This window comes from Myxine glutinosa, chromosome 6 (assembly GCF_964187855.1).
Source record: "Myxine glutinosa chromosome 6, kmMyxGlut1.1, whole genome shotgun sequence".
Lineage (NCBI taxonomy): Eukaryota > Metazoa > Chordata > Myxini > Myxiniformes > Myxinidae > Myxine > Myxine glutinosa.
In genome coordinates this window covers 141,408,287-141,429,826 of record NC_136266.1, presented here as the reverse complement: position 1 = coordinate 141,429,826, position 21,540 = coordinate 141,408,287, and the positions used below count along the sequence as shown (strand labels likewise).

Genomic DNA, 21,540 nt, shown 5'->3' with positions numbered 1-21,540 from the left:
TGCTCATTTTGGCCGGGCGTCCAGCTCTAGGAAGAGTCCAGGATGTTCCAAACTTCTTCCATTGAAGAATTATGGAGGTCACTGTGCTCTTGGGAACCTTCAATGGTTCTTTATCAAAAACTCCCTTCCTCACTCGCCCTGCACTGCCCTCTCTCCACCTCACCCCCAGGAATACCTCTGGCTACGGCTTCCCCTTCGCTCCCACCTCTTGTTCATATGTGTGTTCTACCGTCCACCAAACAGTGATGACTCCATCTACATCTCGCTGTCTGATAATATGGACCAACTTCTGTCTAATCATCCTAACTCTCTTTTCCTCATATGTGGTGATTTCATTTGTCACCATGCCAGTTGGCTGGGTGTGGGTACCTCTCTCACCAGCCATGGCTCCTCAGCAAAGGACTTCTGCGACTCACTGGGACTGACACAATCTGTCAATTTCCCGACCCGGATCTCAGTCAATGGAGCATCTTCTCTTCTGGACTTGGTTATAACTAACTTCCCTGAAAATGTCTGCTGCTCTTCTTCTGCTCCAATCAGCTCATCTGATCATGTGCTTGTTAAAGTGAACATCTCTCTGACCATTCTCGGGGAGCCTGCTCAGCATCGACGAGTCTGGCATTTCACTCAGGCCAACTGGCACGGTCTTCAAGCAGCCATCAATCATCTGGACTGGTCTCCCATCTCTACCACCTCTGACATCAACTCATCCTGGGAATTCTTCCAAAGTAAATTGCTCTCTCTCATGCACAGATTAATCCCATCTCATCTTCAGTTGTCATACCCTTCCTCCCATCCATGGTACACGGAATCTTGTGGTGAGGCTGTTGCCCAGAAACAACTTGCCTTCGTCTCCTGGAAAGCAAATCCAACAGAAGGAAATCTCATTTCCTTTCACAAAGCCCGAAACAAGTGTGTGTCCACCCTCAGGAGAGCCAGGAAACAATATCTCTCCATTCTCAAGACCGAACTCTCTTATCTGTCTCCCTCATCCAAATCCTGGTGGCGTCTGGTCAAATCTGTTTCTGGTGTTTGTTCCCCCTCCATCCCCTCCCTTACCTCAAACGGCTACACAGCTGACTCCGCACGTGAAAAAGCTGAATGCCTCAACTCTGTGTTTGCCTCTAAATCTTGTGTCCCAAACCCATCCCTCTCTGTACCCACCCTACCCAGTCGTACCCAGCTGCTCCTGGACTCCGTGTCCTTTCCTCCTGACAAGGTGGAAAAGTTTCTGTCAACCCTCGACTCTGATTCTGCAACTGGACCTGACGGCATCAGCCCACGGGTCCTAAAATCCTGTTCTTCCGCTCTTTCACTCCCTCTCTCTGTTCTCTTCACCCTCTCTTTTGCTCAAGGTCAACTGCCATCTGCTTGGAAATCAGCCAACATCACCGCTTTGCACAAAAAAGGTGCAAAAACAGATCCTAGCAACTACAGACCAATCAGCCTTCTCCCAATTATCAGCAAAGTCATGGAATCCATCATTTCTTCGGATATGAAATCTTTCCTCTTCTCCAATGGCTTGATCTCTGATCATCAATTTGGTTTCAGACCAGGTCACTCTACTCGGGACATGCTGCTTCTGCTGTCTCAACAATGGATGGAGGTCCTCAATGCCAAACAGGAAATTAGAGCTGTCTCCCTCGACATATCACGTGCCTTCGATACAGTTTGGCACCCCGCTCTGCTCACCAAACTCCTCCTTTGGTATCTATGGAAATCTCCACGCATGGCTGGCGGACTTCCTCTCTCGTCGTAGTCAACGTGTGGCCCTGAATGGGTTTCTCTAATCTCCTCTTCCTGTTCAGGCTGGAGTTCCACAAGGCAGTGTTCTGGGCCCTGTGCTTTTTCTGGTCTTCATCAATGATCTCTCTGACTCTCTTGAAAATCCTCTCTATCTCTTTGCTGATGACTCCACTCTCTGCCGCTCCATTCCTCATCCCTCAGATCGGCAGTCTGCAGCCTCCTCATTCTCTGCAGACCTGGACAAAATCACAGACTGGGCAAACAAGTGGAACATGTCTTTCAATCCTGACAAATCTCACACTCTTACGATGTCTCTCCGAAAAGACCGACTGGACAACCCTCCCATCTACTTTCTGAATAATCCTCTCCAAGAAGTTCTGTCACTCAAGCTTTCGGGTCTCACTATCTGCCATGATCTTTCCTGGGAAAACCACATTTCCAAGCTGGCCTCCAAAGCCAGTTGCCGACTGGGCATCCTCCGTTGTGCGAAGTCCTTCCTTGGCACACCTGAGCTCCTCACTACATATAAGGCTTTCATCCGCAGCTCAATGGAATACTGCTCTCCCCTCTGGGCTGGTGCTCCTGCCTCACACCTAGCTCGTCTTCACGCTGTTGAAACCAAAGCGTTCAGAATCATTGGAATCTCCCGCGATGACGCTATCTCCGAGGGCCTTTCACTTACTCACCGCAGGCAGGTTCGTGGTCTTTCCGTCTTCTGCCGACTCCTCTCCGGCCTTGCTCCCCCAGCTGTCTCTGGGGTCTGTCCCCCAAATATTCCTGCAGGTTGCACAAGATCTGCCTGCAACGCTCTTATGGTTAAACTGCCAAAATCAAGACTCTCTGCTCACCTTCACTCCTTCATTCCTCTTTTCTCCCGTCTCTGGAACAAACTCCCTCACTCTCTTCAATCCCACTCCTCCCTCCAGGTCTTTGAAACGGCTGTTCACCACCATCTCTTATCTTCCCCAATCCAAAACCTTGATCTTTTCTACCCCCGCTAATTTCACCCCAAATCCACTTTTTTGAGGTGACTTTTGTCTTCTTTCCTGGAAGTCCTTGGTGTCCTTGCGTTTTATACCTATCCTGCCTCCCCCCAGGCCCTCTCCCTCCCACACATCTCCCGATGTCCCTGCTCTCAAATGTTGTGTTTGTGTGCTTCCTCCCCTTCTCTCCCCATCTTGTCGACCGCTCCCCTTTTTATATACTTTGTTTGCTTGTTTGTTTGATTTGTTTGTTTGATAAATGTTAGCACTTTCACGAGCCTCGACTCTGTATACAAAAAAACAAAACAAACAAAAAAAAAATGCAGCAAAATTTTTTTGTAGGCTTCCCCAGATCTGTGCCTCGACACAATCCTGTCTCTGAGCTCTGCAGGCAGTTCCTTTGACCTCATGGCTTGGTTTTTGCTCTGATATGCATTGTCAGCTGTGAGACCTTATATAGACAGGTGTGTCTGATACAAAGTGTGAAAGGCACAAAGGCACAAAGGCACAAAGTGTGCCTCTACCTTTGAAAGGCACAAAGTGTGCCTTTCCAAATCATGTCCAATCAATTGAATTTACCACAGGTGGACTCCAATCAAGGTGTGGGAACATCTCAAAGATGATCAAGAGAAATGGGAGGCACCTGAACTAAATTTCAAGTGTCATAGCAAAGGGTATGAATACCTATGTCAATGTGATATTTCAGTTTTTTCTTTTTAATAAATCTGCAAAACTTTCTAAAATCCTGTTTTCTCTTTGTCATTATGGGGTATTGAGTGTAGATTGATGAGGGAAAAAATGAATTTAAATGATTTCAGCATAAGGCTGCAACATAACAAAATGTGAAAAAAGTGAAGGGGTCTGAATACTTTCTGAATGCACTGTAGGTAGGTAGTGGATGACAAATGGTAATTTAATGTGTATATAAATAAATAATTCACGGTGATATGTTTGTCGTGGAGATGGTAAAGTGTATATAAGTAATTAAATAAATAAAAGTTGCTTGATAGTTGAATAAATAGTCTATAAGAAATAAATGAATAACCCCAAATCAGCCTCGATGGTGTAATGGTGGAGCGTCCACCCTGAGTCTCAGCACCAGCATCAATGGTGTAATGTTGGGACCATCCATCATGAGTCTAAACACCAGCATCAATGGTGCAATGTTGGGACCATCCATCATGAGTTTAAACACCAGCATCAATGGTGTAATGGTGGGACCATCCATCAAGAGTCTAAGCACCAGCATCAATGGTGCAATGTTGGGACCATCCATCATGAGTCTAAGCACCAGCATCAATGGTGTAATGTTGGGACCATCCACTCTGATTCTAAGCACCAGCAACAATGGTGCAATGTTGGGACCATTCATCATGAGTCTAAACACCAGCATCAATGGTGTAATTGTGGGACCATCCATCATGAGTCTAAGCACCAGCATCAATGGTGCAATGTTGGGACCATCCATCATGAGTCTAAGCACCAGCATCAATGTTGTAATGGTGGGACCATCCATCATGAGTCTAAGCACCAGCATCAATGGTGTAATGTTGGGACCATCCACTCTGAGTCTAATTACCTGCCTCAATGGTGGAATGGTGGGACCATCCATCATGAGTCTAAGCACCAGCATCAATGGTGTAATGTTGGGACCATCCACTCTGAGTCTAAGGACCAGCATCAATGGTGCAATGTTGGGACCATCCATCATGAGTCTAAACACCAGCATCAATGGTGTAATGGTGGGACCATCCATCACGAGTCTAAACACCAGCATCAATGGTGAAATGGTGGAACCATCCATCATGAGTCTAAGCACCTGCATTAATGGTGTAATGTTGGGACCATCCACTCTGAGTCTAATCACCTGCCTCAATGGTGTAATGTTGGGACCATCCATCATGAGTCTAAACACCAGCATCAATGGTGCAATGGTGGGACCATCCATCATGAGTCTAAGCACCAGCATCAATGGTGCAATGTTGGGACCATCCATCATGAGTCTAAGCACCAGCATCAATGGTGCAATGTTGGAACCATCCATCATGAGTCTAAACACCAGCATCAATGGTGTAATGGTGGGACCATACATCATGAGTCTAAGCACCAGCATCAATGGTGCAATGTTGGGACCATCCATCATGAGTCTAAACACCAGCATCAATGGTGTAATGGTGGGACCATCCATCATGAGTCTAAGCACCAGCATCAATGGTGCAATGTTGGGACCATCCATCATGAGTCTAAACACCAGCATCAATGGTGCAATGTTGGGACCATCCATCATGAGTCTAAACACCAGCATCAATGGTGCAATGGTGGGACCATCCATCATGAGTCTAAACACCAGCATCAATGGTGCAATGGTGGGACCATCCATCATGAGTCACCAGCATCATCGATGGTGTAATGGCGAGAGCATCGCTCCTGAGTCCATCCGACTTAGTGAGAGAAGACTGACGTTCCAAAATACCAGAGACACCGCCATTTCCATGGAAAGTGCTGAACGCAACGCTTCAAGCATCAGTGCCACTCGCTCGTCTGGTACTAGCCCTGCTGTGAAAGGATTGTACATCATGATCAGCCAAAACGTTGGAACAAGTCTCCTCATCAGAAGCCAGTGTGGTCTCAAACCCACAACAAATGTTTCATGTGCGACGGAAAGCACCCTCCAGAGCCGAGACATGTCTATTCAAAGATGCAACCTGCCATTTATTTTTTTTGAAAAACTGGCCATATTGCCCCAGCTTGCATCACTCGTAAATGGGAGAAAGACCCGCAGTCACACGGTAACGTTTGCACGTCCGTATATGACAGCCTTTGATCCCATAATAATTTGATTTGCATGAGCATCATGCCCAGATGTGCTTACATGTGCCAAACATGAAAGAAAAGCTCATTTTTCAGAAAGGCTCCAAGTGTCCAGTCATTTTTGAGTAGAGTCATGACGCAAGGACGGACAGACAGACAGCACCCAAAATATAAGCCTCCAAACAGGCTGATGCCAGGTTGGGAGTGAGTCAATAATTCAATGTGGTTATGGACGTTGGAAAACCCTAATGTCTTTATAAATAAATAAGTAAATAATTAAAGGTGGTATGTGTTGGTAGCGGTGAAGGTAAAGTTTAAATACAACAACAACAACAGGCATTTTAAGGCCATTTTCCCTGCAAGAGAGGGGGTTAGCCTTGCGGTCCCCATGACAATCTTCTCCATTTTGCGTTATTTTCTGCATCTCCCCTTGTTAACCCCCTTGCCCGCATTTCTTCTTCGACCATCTTCAGCCAAGTCTTTCTCGGTCTTCCCCATCCTCTACTTCCTTCTACATTCATTTCCATCACTCTTCTCAACCAGTCACTTTCATCCTTCCTCAACACATGACCAAACCATCTCAACCTGTTTCTCTTCACAGCATCCATCATAGGCTCTATTTCCATCATCTTTCACAACTCATCATTTGTCTTCCTCTCTCTCAACGATACTCCACACATCCACTGAACCATTTGCATTTCCACCCTTTCCAGCCTTCGTTGCTGCTCTACGTTCATTACCCATGTCTCGCTCCCATAAATCATAACACTTCTCACACATGCAGCATACACCTTTCCCTTCAGCTTCAACGACACTCCCCTCCTCGTCAGCACGCCACTCAGTTCCCGAAACTTCTTCCATGCACATCTCACTTGAGCAACCGTTGCCAAGTCTGATCCACCTTCTCCATTCAGCATGTCTCCGAGGTAACAAAATGTTTTCACACCTTCCAGCTTCACGCCGTCTCCAAGATCCAACTCAACATTTCCTCAACTTGCAGCTCCCTCTGTGCACACCTTACACTTGAATGTAGCTGCCACACTGGTTAATGACCCTCTCAAACCACTACATTTTTGATGAACCAACTCAGCGCACATTGAACATTGAATGGAATTCACTCCAACACCCTTCCTGCACACAGCACACGGCCACTTCCCAGTTCTTTCCACCTCAACACATGCTTTACCACTTGCCATCACCTTCGTCTTTCCTATATTCACCTTCAGACCTTTTGTCTCCATACATTCCTTCCACTTGTTCATCTTCTCCTTCAGTCCATCCATACTTTTGGCAATCAACACCACATCATCTGCATACAATTCCCACGGTAAACCCTCCTTTACGTACCGAGCCAACACGTCCATCACAGCTACAAATAGTAGTGGGCTTAGTACCGACCCCTGATGCACTCCCACCTTCACCTCAAACTCACCACTGTTCCCGTCCTTCATCCTTACAGCTGTGCGCGCTCTTTTGTACATTGCCATCACTACTCTGATCAACCATTCCTCCACTCCTAACTTCCTCAATGCCCATGTCACTACTTCACGTGGAACCCTATCGAATGCTTTCTCCAGATCAACAAAACCAATAAACAACTTCTTCCTCTTCTCCATATACTTCTCCTGCAACTGCCTCACAATAAAAAGCGCGTCTGTCGTTCCTCTTCCTAGCATAAATCCAAACTGCATTTCGTCAATCTTCACTTTCTTCCTTATCCTCCTCTCCAACACCTTCATCCCATGCTCCAATAACTTTATCGCTCGATACAAGCCACAGTCCAGAGGATCACCTTTCCCCTTGTATAAAGGGACGAGGGTACTCAGTTCCCAATCCACTGGAATGCGGCCTTCTTTCACCACCAGATTGCAGATGTCTGTCATTCTCTTCACACCCCAATTTTCCGCTGCCTTCAACTTATCTCCCACAACTCCCGTCGGCCCTCCCGCTTTTCTACTCTTCATTGCTTTTATCGCGTCCTCAACTTCCTTCTTGGTTATCTTCTCTGCCGGTCCTAAAACTGGGTTACTCTCTATGTTGCCATCCCATTAATACTCTGTATTCAACATTATTTCCATATATCTCTTCCATCTTCCTTTAATTCCATCTGGGTCCACAACGATTTGTCCCACTTCATCCTTCAAGCAACTCACCCCCATCACATCACACCTCTCTTTTGCTATCTGCTTTGCAATCCTGAATACTGCTCTCTGACCCTCTTCCGAATCCAAGCGTTCTCCAAACATTTTCCTACATACCTCCTGCGCCTTTGCTACCTCTTTCTTTGCAGCCTTCCTGGCTGCCTTATAACTTTCATGCTCTGCTTTTTCTGCTCCCGTACCCTTCGCCTTCTGCCACTCCTTGAAGTTCTTCCTCTTCTCGTCAATCCTCTTTCCAACTTCATCATCCCACGACCATGTTTCCGAGTGCCTCGGTGGTCCTTTTATCCATCCACATACCTCACCAACGGCTCCCAACAGACTATCGTTCATTGACATCCAACCACGTTCAAGCTCAACCACATCATCCTCTACCCTACTCAGCCTCTCTTTTAATGCCTCCCTCACTGTCACTTCTTTCAACCTCCACACCTTCATTCTCGGTTGGTACTTCACCCGCCGAGCTCTCCTCGCACCTTTCACCCTTATGTCGCGGACAACCAAGTGGTGCTGTGAAACAGCCTCCTCCCCCGGGATCACCTTTGTGTCCCGGAGGTGCCCCCTATCTCGCCTACACAAATCTCGCCTGTCTCGCTATGAAGGTAAAGTTTAAATCTACCATATAAAACGCAATGTCCGTTTTGTGTGTTTGTGTAGCCGCTATAAGTTGCACACCAACTCGAGGTCTTCTTCCAATCGTTTAATGAATGTTTTGGTTTGAAGGGAACACAAGATAAGAAAAAGGGGCAGCAACATGCTGTAAATACAATCGGAACAATAATCAGGTAAATAATGATTAATAACAATGAACATCTTTGGTAAGCAATACATTTTGATACACTAACATGTGTATCAACAATAATAGCCATGTAATATTTTAACCAATAACATCAAGCATACCGAAATATAATACAGCATCACCTGGTTGTTACCATGGATCTCCCCGAGACATTAACGGGTGTACCAGCATTAATAGCTCCAACTACTGTAGCCAATAATCCAACCCTCGTCATTGTGGCTAAAACGTGCGTCTCCGTGCTGCATCCATACATTACTATCGGTTGCTTTGCCAATTCCTACGCAACCTGATTAAGGTAATTGCACAACCATTACGAGCCCGCACAGACCACCAACTTAACAACGGAAAATGGCGCGTTCTTTGCCGATGAGGAACACAAAGCAGCGGCTTTACCCTGCTATCTTCACGGTGGTCAGAGCGGAAGCGTGCTTTCGATTTCCGGTGGCCAACGACTAAGCTTAATTTTACATTTTATCACCCTCCTGGCACAAATCACTATAAATCACACAACGATCGATCGCTAGATATTAAACTACAGTGGCAAGGAAAATTTATTGAAATTAATATACCAGCCAATGAGAACAACTCCGTATGGCCACACCTTACGTCCACATTTGTACAGATGTCTGTCCCCCTTCATAACAGGGCCGGATTTAGACATGTGGAGGCCCCTGGGCAGCCTTCAGTAGTGGAGGCCCACCCTACCTTAGAATACTAAAAATGTGACAAGACATAGTTACAGTCATCCATAAAGTATATTTTTCAAGTTCAAAGAATCTGAATAAAAAAGTACATCTATAAACATCATCATCAATCTACAGTCACATGAAAAAGTAAGTACACCCCATGTAAAGTTTTGACTTTTTCAACATATTTCAACATACAGCTATTTGATCTTCATTTCAACAATATTGATAGATAAAGGTGATATAATATAACAAATATCATGAAACATTTACATTTTGTAGTCCATTGTAAAATTTAAATAAACATAAATGCAAATTTCTCATGAGGAAAAAGTAAGTACACCCCTACATTTATCACTACTTCAAATACCTAAAATTAGAATCAGGTGCACCAGTTCAGGTGCAAATGATTAGAACATCGTTAGAGAGGATCTTGCAGGAACCTGTCTCATTTAAACCTCAGACATTTAGTTTAGTTTGCTCTTTGTTGTTGAAGTGTGCGGCGTCACCATGCCTAGATCAAAAGAGCTCTCTGAGGCCTTCAGAAAGAAGGTTATTGATGCCCACGAGTCTGGGAAGGGATTTAAAAAGATCTCCAAACAATTTGAAATCAATCATTCAACTGTCCGGAAGATCATCTACAAGTGGAGAAGATTCCAAACAACTGCCAACTTGTTCAGGCCAGGCCGCCCCAGCAAGTTCAGCCCGAGAGCAGACCGCAAGATGCTGAAAGAAGTCTCTAAGAACCCCAAAATGTCATCACGGGACCTACAGGTAGCTCTTGCCACTGTTGATGTCAAAGTGCACGAGTCTACCATTAGAAAGAGGCTGCACAAATTTGATCTACATGGGAGGTGTGCTAGGAGGAAACCTTTGCTGTCCAGAAAGAACATCAGGGCAAGACTAAAGTTTGCCAATGAACACCTAGGCAAAGACCAGCACTTCTGGAACAATGTGCTCTGGACAGATGAGTCAAAGGTAGAGCTATTTGGCCACAGTACCAGAAGACATGTTTGGCGAAAACCAAAGACAGCATTTGAACACAAGAACCTGATACCAACTGTAAAGCATGGAGGTGGAAATATTATGATTTGGGGGCAGCTTTGCTGCATCAGGGCCTGAGCAGCTCACCATCATAGAATCCACTATGAATTCTTCATTGTAGCAGAGGGTGCTTGAGGATAATGTGAGGCCATCTGTCGGAAAGTTGAAGCTCAATCGAAGGTGGACCTTGCAACCTGACAATGACCCTAAACATACCAGTAAATCCACCAAGGAATGGCTGAAAAGAAAGAAATGCAGGGTTCTGGAATGGCCAAGTCAAAGCCCGGATCTAAATCCCATCGAGATGTTGTGGGGGGATTTGAAACGAGCTGTGCATGCAAGAAACCCCTCAAACATCGCACAGCTGAAATAATTCTGCATTGAGGAGTGGGCAAAAATTTCTCCCAGTCGATGTCAGAGACTGGTAGACAGTTATAAGAAACGCCTACTTGAGGTTGTTTCTGTCAAAGGGGGCAATGCCACCTATTAGAGCCAAGGGTGTACTTACTTTTTCCACATGCCAAATTTGCATTTATGTTTATTTAAATTATACAATGGACTACAAAATGTAAATGTTTCATGATATTGTTATATTATATCACCTTTATCTATCAATATTGTTGAAATGAAGATCAAATAGCTGTATGTTGAAATATGTTGAAAAAGTCAAAACTTTACATGGGATGTACTTACTTTTTGACGTGACTGTATATAAGAATCTAGTTCCGATGTTTCAAGCATAAAGAATTTGAATAAGCAAGCATGCACATATTTAAACATCATGATCAATCTATAAGAATCTACGAAGTTCCTATGTTTCAAGTATGAAGAATCTGAATTGTGAATAAGCAAGCAGGTCAATCATGATCAATCCTAAGAATCTAGTAAAGTACCGAATACCTATATTTACAGACCAGGCACTTTACGAGACTTGACCCTTGCAAAGTCTTGGATCAATTTGTCGAAGTCAATCTCTCTGAGAATGTCACATTCAATACTCATCAAGGCCAGGTGACTGATCCGATCATGACACATTGCAATACAGAGTCTGTTCTTGATGAACTTCATTTTCCTGAATGAGCGTTCTCCAGAACAGTTTGTGACCATGAGCACCAAGTACATCCGTATTCATTTTCTCGACATTTGGAAATGTATCCGCAACTTTGGATCTCGCGAGATCTTGGAGACGGCGGCAGGGATTTTCGAAGCTCCACACGGTCTCCACGTTTTCAAAGTTAAGTCTGTTCACAATTGTATTTTGTCGAAACTGTATTTATCTTTCGGTGTGTTAAGTTATAGTGTGCACCTTGGAAGTTTCTCGGTGTTTATCTTTCATAAATTAATCGTCTGTTTGCCGCGTCGCGAGCGATTTGAAATCGAAGTTAAGTAATTGTTCCCATTTGTATTTTCGTTATAACTGTATTTATTTTATGGTGTGTGTACGTATATTGTGTCCCGAGGAAGATTTTCGGTGCAAATCTTTCATACCTTTATTGAAAATCGTGTTAATTCGTGTCGTGTCTTGAGGCCTTGTACAGTGTACAACCTTGAGGCTTTGTTTTTCTCTCAGCGGTCCGTCGTTTGTGCTCCAATAACTTTCGTTCTCTGCTTTTCCCAGTCTTTTCACCCCATAGCCTACTTCCTTGTGTAAATCTCAACTCAAAAAAAACAAAAAAAACCATTTCCTTCTCTGTTCTTATTCCTTGTTCTCATTCGTTTATTCATTCTTAGCCGTTCGTTCGTTCTTCGACCACGTGTTTCTCCCCCATTTCCCCAGATAGTTTTCACTGTTATTAACCTTCAATGTTTACACTTTCCCCTCAAGTTCTGTATTCCGTCATATATTATAACACCTTTTTCTTCTTCTTCTTTAAAAGGCTGCTTTCGACTTGCTCACCAAATCTATTCATCCCAAAAAAAAATTCCATCTCCTATAATGCCTTTTTTCTACATTCCCTAAACTCTCCTGCACTCCATCCTCCCTCCAGCATCCTCAAACGTATTTTTAACTCGAAGGTCACAAGAAACTCATTTTGCAATAAATGTTCGTTTTGTAGCGGCTACCGCTGGGTTTTCACAATCGCCTTGCACCTATCAAGGACGCGGAGCGATCACCATGCCGGGCTCGTCCAGGACGCCCGGGCAGGCCCGCGCTCAACTTGCCAGGCCTCGGTTGGGACGCCCGGGCAGGCTCGCCCTCAACTTGCCAGGCCGCAGCCAGGACGCTCGGCCACGCCCCCTCTCGCCTTTCCTGGGCAAATGCTCCGGGATAATGTGTGTATATATATTGCTGCCCGATAAACGGGCTTTTCAGAGTACCTGAGTGTTTTGTTTGAATAAAGCAACTCGGACGAATTCCAGCTTTTTGTCGCGTCCATTCTTCCGATCGACGTGGGAGCCCGAGCTCCTTCATTGGTGACCTACCGACATGGACACGGCAGTGGCCCTTAAACTGCCTACCTTCTGGGAGGCTCACGCGGCGGTTTGGTTCGCAGAGGCGGACTCCCTGTTCGCCCTGCGAGGCATCACGGCCGACGACACCCGCTTCCACCATGTGGTAGCAGCGCTCGGTTCAGCCACCGCGGCCCACGCCCTGAGCCTCCTCGAGAGCCCGCCAGCTGCTGACAAATACGGCGCGATTAAAAAGCTTCTCCTCGACGCTTTCGCCCTCCCATCGGCGGAACGCGCACGGCGCCTGCTCGACCTGCCCGAGCTCGGCGACACGCGCCCTTCCGAGCGAATGGACTACATGCTTTCGCTGCTCGGCGAGCACTCTCCGGCATTCCTGTTCCGGGAGCTGTTCCTCCATCAGCTGCCTAGCCCGGTACGCCTCGCCCTGGCAAGCACGACGATCACGGATCCCCGTGCCCTTGCCAGGGAAGCCGACAAGATCTCCGCCGCAGGCCAGCGCATCACAGCAGCGACCTGGGGCCCACCGCCGTCCGACGCAACACCCATGGCGCCCGAGCACCCGGTACCGTCGACGACCGAAATGCCGATGCAATTGGCGGCCGCTACACCGAGCCGACCACCTCCAGCACGATGACCGGGGCCTCCACCTGACCAAGCGTGGTGTTACTATCATGCCAGGTTCGGACAGAAGGCCCGGACATGCCGACCCCCGTGCACCTTCGGCAGGCCGGGAAATGGCCGGGCCGGCGTTCATTACCAGCCATGAGCGCCGGCCACACGGGCAACTTACTGTTCATCACGGATAAAGCGTCCGGACGGCACTTCCTGTGCGACACCGGCGCCCAACTGAGCGTCATACCCGCCTCTGACCAGGACAGGCAGTCCGCGGTTTGCAGCCCCTCCTTGGTTGCGGCGAACGGATCGGCCATCCGCACCTTCGGCCCGCGCAACGTCACCCTCTGCTTTGGCAGCCAACGCTTTGCTTGGACGTTTGTAACCGCAAACGTGCCCATGGCTCTGCTAGGCGCCGACTTCCTCTGCGCACATGGACTGCTGGTGGACGTCCAACGGCGTCGTTTAATCAATGCCGAAACCTTCAGCTCCCTGGTATGCACATTGAGCAGCTCCGCGCCGACCGAGCTGGCATGCGCCCTCCCGGCGGCGAACGAGTTTGCTCGCCTGTTCACGGAGTTCCCGGCCCTCACGCGGCCGACGTTTTCGGCCGTCGCAGTACGGCATGGGATCGAGCACCACATACCAACCACGGGCCCGCCGGTCTACGCCAGAGCCCGCCGCCTCGACCCAGCCAAGCTCGCCGTGGCCAAAGCCGAGTTCGACGCTTTAGAACATCTCGGCATCGTGCGGCGCTCCGATAGCGCGTGGGCTTCGCCACTACACATCGTCCCAAAGCCAGGGGGCGGCTGGCGCCCATGTGGCGACTACCGCCACCTTAACGACGCTACCACCCCCGACAGGTATCCGATCCCGCACATCCAAGACTTCTCCGCCCGTCTGGCGGGAAGGGGTAATTTTTTTCGAAAATTGATCTCATACGGGGATATCACCAGGTACCTGTCAGGGCGGCCGACGTCCCTAAAATGGCAGTCATCACGCCGTTCGGCTTATTCGAATTCTTATGGATGCCATTTGGTCTCAAGAACGCGGCTCAGGCATTCCAGCGCTTGATGGACGGCGTGCTGCGTGACCTGCCGTGCCTTTTCGTTTACCTGGACGACATCCTCGTCGCCAGCACGTCCCGGGCCGAGCACCTCCTCCACCTCCGAACACTGTTCGGGCGCCTCAGCGAGCACGGCCTCATCGTCAACCCGGCCAATGCCATTTCGGCACGACGGCCATTGATTTTTTGGGCCACCACATCACCAAGAACGGGGCCGTGCCACTGCCAACCAAGGTCGAGGCCATCACCACGTTCCCGCCTCCCCGCACCATAAAGGCCCTGCAGGAATTCCTGGGAATGGTGAATTTTTATCACCGCTTCGTGCCACGCGCTGCTCAACTCATGCGGCCCCTCTACGAAGCCCTCCGGGGCAAGCCGGCCAAGCACGACATCGCCTGGTCCGCAGCAATGGACGCGGCCTTCCAAAGCTCAAAGCGGGCCCTCGCCGACGCAACACTGCTCGCTCACCCGGTGCTCAACGCTCCCATCGCCCTCACCACGGATGCCTCCGACTACGCGGTGGGCGCCGTACATGAGCAATGGGTGAACGGGGTTTGGCAGCCACTCGCTTTTTTCAGCCGGCAGCTCCGGCCGAACGAGCTCAAATACAGCACGTTTGACCGTGAGCTCCTCGGTCTACACCTGGCCGTCCGCCATTTCCGCCACCTCCTGGAGGGCCGACCTTTCACGGCGTTCGTCGACCACAAGCCGTTGGTTTACGCAATGGCCAAGGTCACGGAGCCGTGGTCGGCCCGCCAACAGCGCCACCTCTCCGCCGTGTCGGAGTTTACCACGGACATCCGGCACGTCGCCGGCAAAAACAACGCCGTGGCCGACTGTCTTTCCCGGGCCAGCGTGAACGCGGTCCACCTGGGCGTGGACTTCGCGCTTATGGCGGTGGACCAAACCACCGACACCATGGTGCAAGCCCTCCGGGCGGCGGACACGGGCCTCCGCCTGGCCGACATCCCCTTCGCGGACACTGTCCTGCTCTGTGACGTCTCCCAAGGCCAGCCTCGCCCCATCGTGCCCGTCACCTGGCAACGCCGCATCTTCGCCTCCCTCCACGGCCTTTCCCACCCGGGCCGGAAAGCTTCCCAGAAGCTGGTGTCGGCGCGATTCGTCTGGCACGGCCTTCGTCAGGACGTCCGCGATTGGACCAGCACCTGCACAGCCTGCCAACGGGCCAAGGTCCACCGACACACCCAGGCCCCGCTGGCACCTTTCACCGTGCCCGAACGACGTTTCGACCACGTCAACATGGATCTGGTGGGCCCCCTCCCCCCGTCACGGGGGTTCACACACCTGCTCACCATGGTGGACAGGACCACCAGGTGGCCGGAGGCCGTTCCCCTCGTCTCCACCACCATCGCCGATGTGGCGCAGGCTTTCATCGCCACCTGGGTCGCCCGCTTCGGTGCACCGGCGGACATCTCGTCAGACCGCAGACCACAGTTCACCTCCGAGCTGTGGGGTGCGGTCGCCCGCAACCTGGGGGTCAAGCTCCACCGTACTACGGCCTACCACCCCCAAGCAAACGGGTTGTGCGAGCGATTCCACCGCTCCATGAAGGCCGCGCTCATGGCCGGCCTTCAAGACGGCGGTTGGGCCGACCGGCTGCCGTGGGTCCTTTTGGGCCTCCGCACGGCCCCCAAGGAGGACCTCCAGGCATCCACCGCCGAGCTTGTCTACGGCCAGGCGCTACGCGTCCCGGGCGAATTCGTGCCCGATGCTACCAGTCCCTGGTCCGCAGCTCACCAGCGCTCGGACCTCCAGGAGGCCGCCCGACGGTTTGCCCCCGTGCCAACATCCCACCACGGTGACCCCCAGTCCTACGTCCCCCCAGCACTTTGCACAGCGGAGTATGTTTTTGTGCGTCACGACGCACATCGGGGGCCACTCCGGCCGCCGTATGACGGGCCCTTCCGGGTCCTGCGACGGGACGACAAGTCGTTCATCATCGACATCGGCGGCAGGTCGGACCGGATTGCGGCGGACCGCCTCAAGCCGGCGCACGTGGACGTCGACCACCCACCATGGGTGTCCCTTCCGCCGCGGCGAGGCCACCCCCCGTCCACGGTGCCCCCCACTCGACCGCCCACCACCACACCGGACCCCCCCCCCCCACGACCCGCCAGGGGTCGCTTCGGCCGGGTCATCAGGGCCCCCCTCAAATTGACCCTGCCGGTGCAAGTCGATTCTGGGGGGACATGTGTAGCAGCTACCGCTGGGTTTTCACAATCGCCTTGCACCTATCAAGGACGCGGAGCGATCACCATGCCGGGCTCGTCCAGGACGCCCGGGCAGGCCCGCGCTCAACTTGCCAGGCCTCGGTCGGGACGCTCGGCCACGCCCCCTCTCGCCTTTCCTGGGCAAACGCTCCGGGATAATGTGTGTATATATATTGCTGCCCAATAAACGGGCTTTTCAGAGTACCTGAGTGTTTTGTTTGAATAAAGCAACTCGGACGAATTCCAGCTTTTTGTCGCGTCCATTCTTCCGATCGACGTGGATGCCCGAGCTCCTTCAGTTTCCCATTAATCGTACACTTTCAAAAATCCAATCTCACCCCTCCCCTCCAAATCTTCCCCATAACCCCTCCCCTCCAAATCTTCCCCATCACCCCTCCCCTCCAAATCTTCCCCATCACCCCTCCCCTCCAAATCTTCCCCATCACCCATCCCTTTCAAATCTTCCCCCTTTCCCCTCCCCTCCTAATCCTCCCCATCACCCATCCCTTTCAAATCTCCCCCCTTGCCCCCTCCCTCCTAAACTACCCCCTCACCCCTCCCCTCCAAGACTCCCCCTCACCCCTCCCCTCCTAGACTCCTCCCTCACCCCTCCCCTCCAAATCTCACCCATATCCCATCCCTTTCAAATCCCTCCCCTTGTCCCTTCCCTCCCAAACTCCCCCCTCTCCCCTCCCCTTCAAATCTCCCCACCCTCATTTCTTCTCAATTTTCCCCCTCTCACTCCCCCTCCTCAAAGTGTCCTCCCCGCTTCTTCCCCCTTCCAACTCTCACCTCCATCTCCCCCAACTTTCTGCCTCGCTCTTCCCCATCCTCAAATAACACCTCATTGTGCCTCACCCAATCACCATCAAACCTTTTGTCCGCCCCATCCTTCCCTTTCTCCGAGCTATTCTGAAATCTCTGACACACCTTCAACAGCTCTCCCTACCTCCTCCACCTCTTCCACATCTTACCCTACCCCGCCTCCCCCCTGTTCTGTATCCGATGCTCCCCCTTACGCTTCATTAACGGTATGGACCTCAAACATCCGGGGCCTTCGTTCAAACTTAACTGTTTGCACATGCGCAAGATTGGAGGATCTGCGCATGCGCAAGATTGGAGGTCTCGTCTCTTCAAAGTTGTCCATGCGCGCTCGCTTTCGAAGTTAAGTAACTTTTCACAATTGTGTTTTTGTCGAAACTGTATCTTTCTCTCGGTGTATGTACCTATTTGGGTGTCTTTAATAGTATTCTTGGCGTTGGTTTTTCATACCTGTGTACAGAATCGTCGGTCTTTCTTATCGCGTATTCTGAGGCCTAAGTGTAGTACTAGGCGACCGTGTCCGACCTTGGCTTGAGGCTTTGTTTTTGTCTCAGCGGTTCTCCGATCGCGCTGCAATTACTTTCCGGTCTCTGTTTTTCATGGTCTTTTCATCCCATACTTCCTTGTTTTAAAATCTCAAAAAAAAAAAAATATATATATATTTCCTTCTGTTCTTATTCGTTTATTCGTTCTTATTTGTTCGTTCGTTCTTCGACCACGTTGTTTGTGATCACGTAAGATCACGTTGTTAAAAAATGTCTCATCTGACCCCTGAAGACCTGTATTCTGTCATATTCTATAACACCTTTTTCTTCCTCTTCTATAAAAGGATGCTTTCGACTTGCTCACCAAATCTATTCATTCCAAAAAAAAATTCCATCTCTTATAGTGCATCTTTCATTCATTCCCTAAACCAGGGGTTCCCTAACTGGGGTGCATGAACCCCCAGGGGGTGCATGAGTCCATCCCAGGGGGTTCGTGAGACGTTTCTGAAAGTCAAAACTAGAGTACTTTTTGTTGAAATAAAATCTGATATATCATATAATTTATATCAACATCATATATATATATTTTTTCACAGATTCAGACCGCAATCCATGATGTCTAAGAAGCGCAAATATGATGATTCGTACATCAAGTGGGGGTTCATGAAGTTTGTGGAGAAGGATGGGACTGAACATCTGCAATGCGTTCTGTGTTACAAAGTGCTGGTGGAGGCGTCGATGAAGCCATCGAAACTAAAAGCCCACCTCGCCAGCACCCATCCGACTCATCAGAACGACTCTGAAGACGTGTTCCGAAGCAAGAAAGCTCGCTTCATGGCGAAGGGTAGCTTGACTCGGCACGGGTTCCAACCGTCGACGAAGCCTATCCTTGAAGCCTCCTACGAAGTAGCGCTCCTCATTGCAAAAGACAAAAAGGCTCATACGATTAGTAAAACGCTTGTAAAGCCCTGCGCCGTGGTGATGGCGAACTTGGTTTGCGGACCCGAGGAGGCCAAGAAACTCAAGAGTGTTCCCCTGTGCAACAACACCATCACGCGCAGAATTGAAGACATGTCAAAGGATATTGTGGCTCAGGTCACACAAGAACTCCGGGAATCGCGCTGCCGTTTCAGCTTGCAACTCGACAAATCCACCGACGTAGCGAGCTGCAGTCAATTGCTGGTTTTTGCACGCTACTTGGCGGGATTTGCTGTGAAGGAAGAGTTCCTGTTCTGTTCTCCTCTCAAAACAACAACCAAATCGGTGGACATTATGAATATCGTGAACCATTTCATGGAAGAAAACGGCATCGAGTGGAGGAAGCTCGGATCGTTGTGTACGGATGGGGCCCCGGCGATGATGGGAAAGCGATCCGGGTTCGTTGCGCTGGTGAAAGACAAGTGCCCCGACGTCATCGTGACACACTGTGTGCTCTATCGCCACGCCCTTGCGACCAAGACGCTCCCCAAGGAGCTCGGTGATGTAATGGCTATCGTTGTCACAGCAGTGAACTTCATCCGCGCTCGGGCTCTCAACCACCGCCTCTTCCAGGTCTTCTGTGAAGACATCGGTGCTGCATACCCTCATCTTCTGTACTACACCGAGGTGCGTTGGCTATCCCGGGGCCAAATTCTGAACCGTGTCCTCCAGCTGCGTCAGGAGATTGAAATTTTCCTGCGTGAGAAAGGCAACGACTTGGCAGACTACTTCGGCGACCCTGTCTTCGTCGCGAGGCTTGCATACATCAGCGACATTTTCGGGCACCTTAACGCTCTCAACATATCACTTCAAGGGAGCAGCCTCACGATCGTCGAAGCAGTGGAACGGATCAACTCGCTTCGAGAAAAGCTGCAGCTTTGGAGCAACCACGTGGAGAAGCGGTCATTCGTCAACTTCCCGGAGCTCGCTCAAATCCTCGCGGATGACGACGCTCAGAAAGTTTTCTGCTCCACGCTTGTCGTCGACATCAAGGGTCATCTGAAGTCTCTGTCTGACAGTTTTGATGGATACTTTCCGAATCTGTTGGTCGATCCGTGTTTACAGGATCCTTTCACGATTCTAATTGATGACATTGACGACAACAACGAGCTCAAGGATGATCTGATCGAGCTGAAGGCCTCTGGTCGCCTGAAGATGCAGTTCTCCACCGTCGCCAGTCCCTCGGAGTTTTGGGCAAGCAACTACGAGGCCTTCCCCAATCTAGCGGCGAAAGCGCTCCGAATGACACTGCCTTTCGTCACGACCTACCTCTGCGAAGCCGGGTTCTCCGCGTTGGTCATCATGAAAACAAAGCTGCGGGCACGCCTTGACGTCGGCCCCGACATGAGGGTGGCCCTCTCCAAGACAGCTCCGAGGATCAAGCCTCGTGGAGGAAAAACAGGAGCATCCGTCTCATCGTGTGTGATGGGTGATCGATGCGTGATGCAATTCGTGATCTGATCTTGAAGTTTCCGAATAAATATTTGTTCATCTCTTGTTTTTTTTCATTACAATATTACACTATGAACTTGATCTTTTACGAAGCACTGTTATGCGTATTATAGTATAATAATAACTCAGATCGTGTCTCGATCAAACGCCTCGTGGAGGAAAAACAGGAGCATCCGTCTCATCGTGTGTGATGGGTGATCGATGCGTGATACAATTCGTGATCTGATCTTGAAGTTTCCGAATAAATATTTGTTCATCTCTTGTTTTTTTTCATTACAATATTACACTATGAACTTGATCTTTTACGAAGCACTGTTATGCGTATTATAGTATAATAATAACTCAGATCGTGTCTCGAAAAGGTGGGGGTTCGTGGACACCTCTGACATCCACATAGTAACCCTAAATTAGCCATATATTAGCCAATCTGTGAAAAAATTTAAAAGAAGCTAGTTTCAACTGATTTTGGTGGGTATGGGTACGGACAACTTCCAAAAAAAAGTAAGGAGGGATAGGGGTTGGGGAAACCTTTTTATTAGAGGTCAAAGGTCATTGACCTCTGCCTAAATCATATAAAATTGTATTTCAGCAACAAAATATGGTATATAGATGATCTTGGTGTCAAAATGCACAGGATTACGAAAGAAGATGACATAAGATAATTATTGACCCTTGGGACCAAATCCTGACCTCTGTAAATGAGGTCAAAGGTCAAAAAAGCTGTTTTATCACTAAAATGTCATATTTATAACAGGAAAATTACCATATTATATAAAAATGAGCAAAAAAAAAACCGAAGAGGTTAATTTCAACTTACGTGGTGGATATGGGGGTTATTATTTATTCCAAGAGCAGAGGGGGAGGGGGAAATTACCTTTCTTGGGATCAAATGTCATTGACCCTAGACTAAAACACTATATATTGCATGAATGAAGTCTTTGTTTTGTCTTTGTTTCAGGAGTGATTACTGAGAAAACCTAGCTAGCCTACATGTACCTTGACTACCCCAGTGCAGTGAGATGTCCCAAAAGTTCCCTGAGGCCTTTGGAACAATACTGTAAAATAACAAAATTACCAGGATGGATATATGTGAAATATGTAGTGAGGACTTTTCAGAAGCAGGAAAGCTACAGAGGTTGTACAGAAAGGGATATGAGAATCTAATAGAGCAGTGTAGACTTATCAACAACTCTTCATTATTGGAGCGATTGGAACAAAAATGGAGTAGCAACACTCCTATGACAGTCCATCGTA

The 21,540-nt window shown here is 49.1% G+C and overlaps 1 protein-coding gene across 1 annotated transcript; it reads left to right on the top strand.

The window, feature by feature from the left end:
- The first annotated feature begins 18,471 nt into the window (after positions 1-18,471).
- On the top strand, positions 18,472-21,257 carry LOC137429467 (protein FAM200C-like). Its single transcript, XM_068119418.2, has 4 exons — positions 18,472-20,286; positions 20,400-20,471; positions 20,617-20,648; positions 21,245-21,257. The coding sequence occupies exons 1-4, from the start codon at positions 18,472-18,474 to the stop codon at positions 21,255-21,257; spliced, it is 1,932 nt and encodes a 643-aa protein (XP_067975519.2).
- The last annotated feature ends 283 nt before the right edge of the window (positions 21,258-21,540 follow it).

Coding starts and splice junctions, on each gene's coding strand:
- LOC137429467 (XM_068119418.2), top strand. CDS start 18,472: ATGTCTAAGAAGCGCAAATATGATGATTCGTACATCAAGTGGGGGTTC. Junction 20,287..20,399: donor ATCGATGCGTGATGCAATTC/GTGATCTGATCT, acceptor TGCGTATTATAG/TATAATAATAACTCAGATCG. Junction 20,472..20,616: donor AGGAGCATCCGTCTCATCGT/GTGTGATGGGTG, acceptor TGCGTATTATAG/TATAATAATAACTCAGATCG.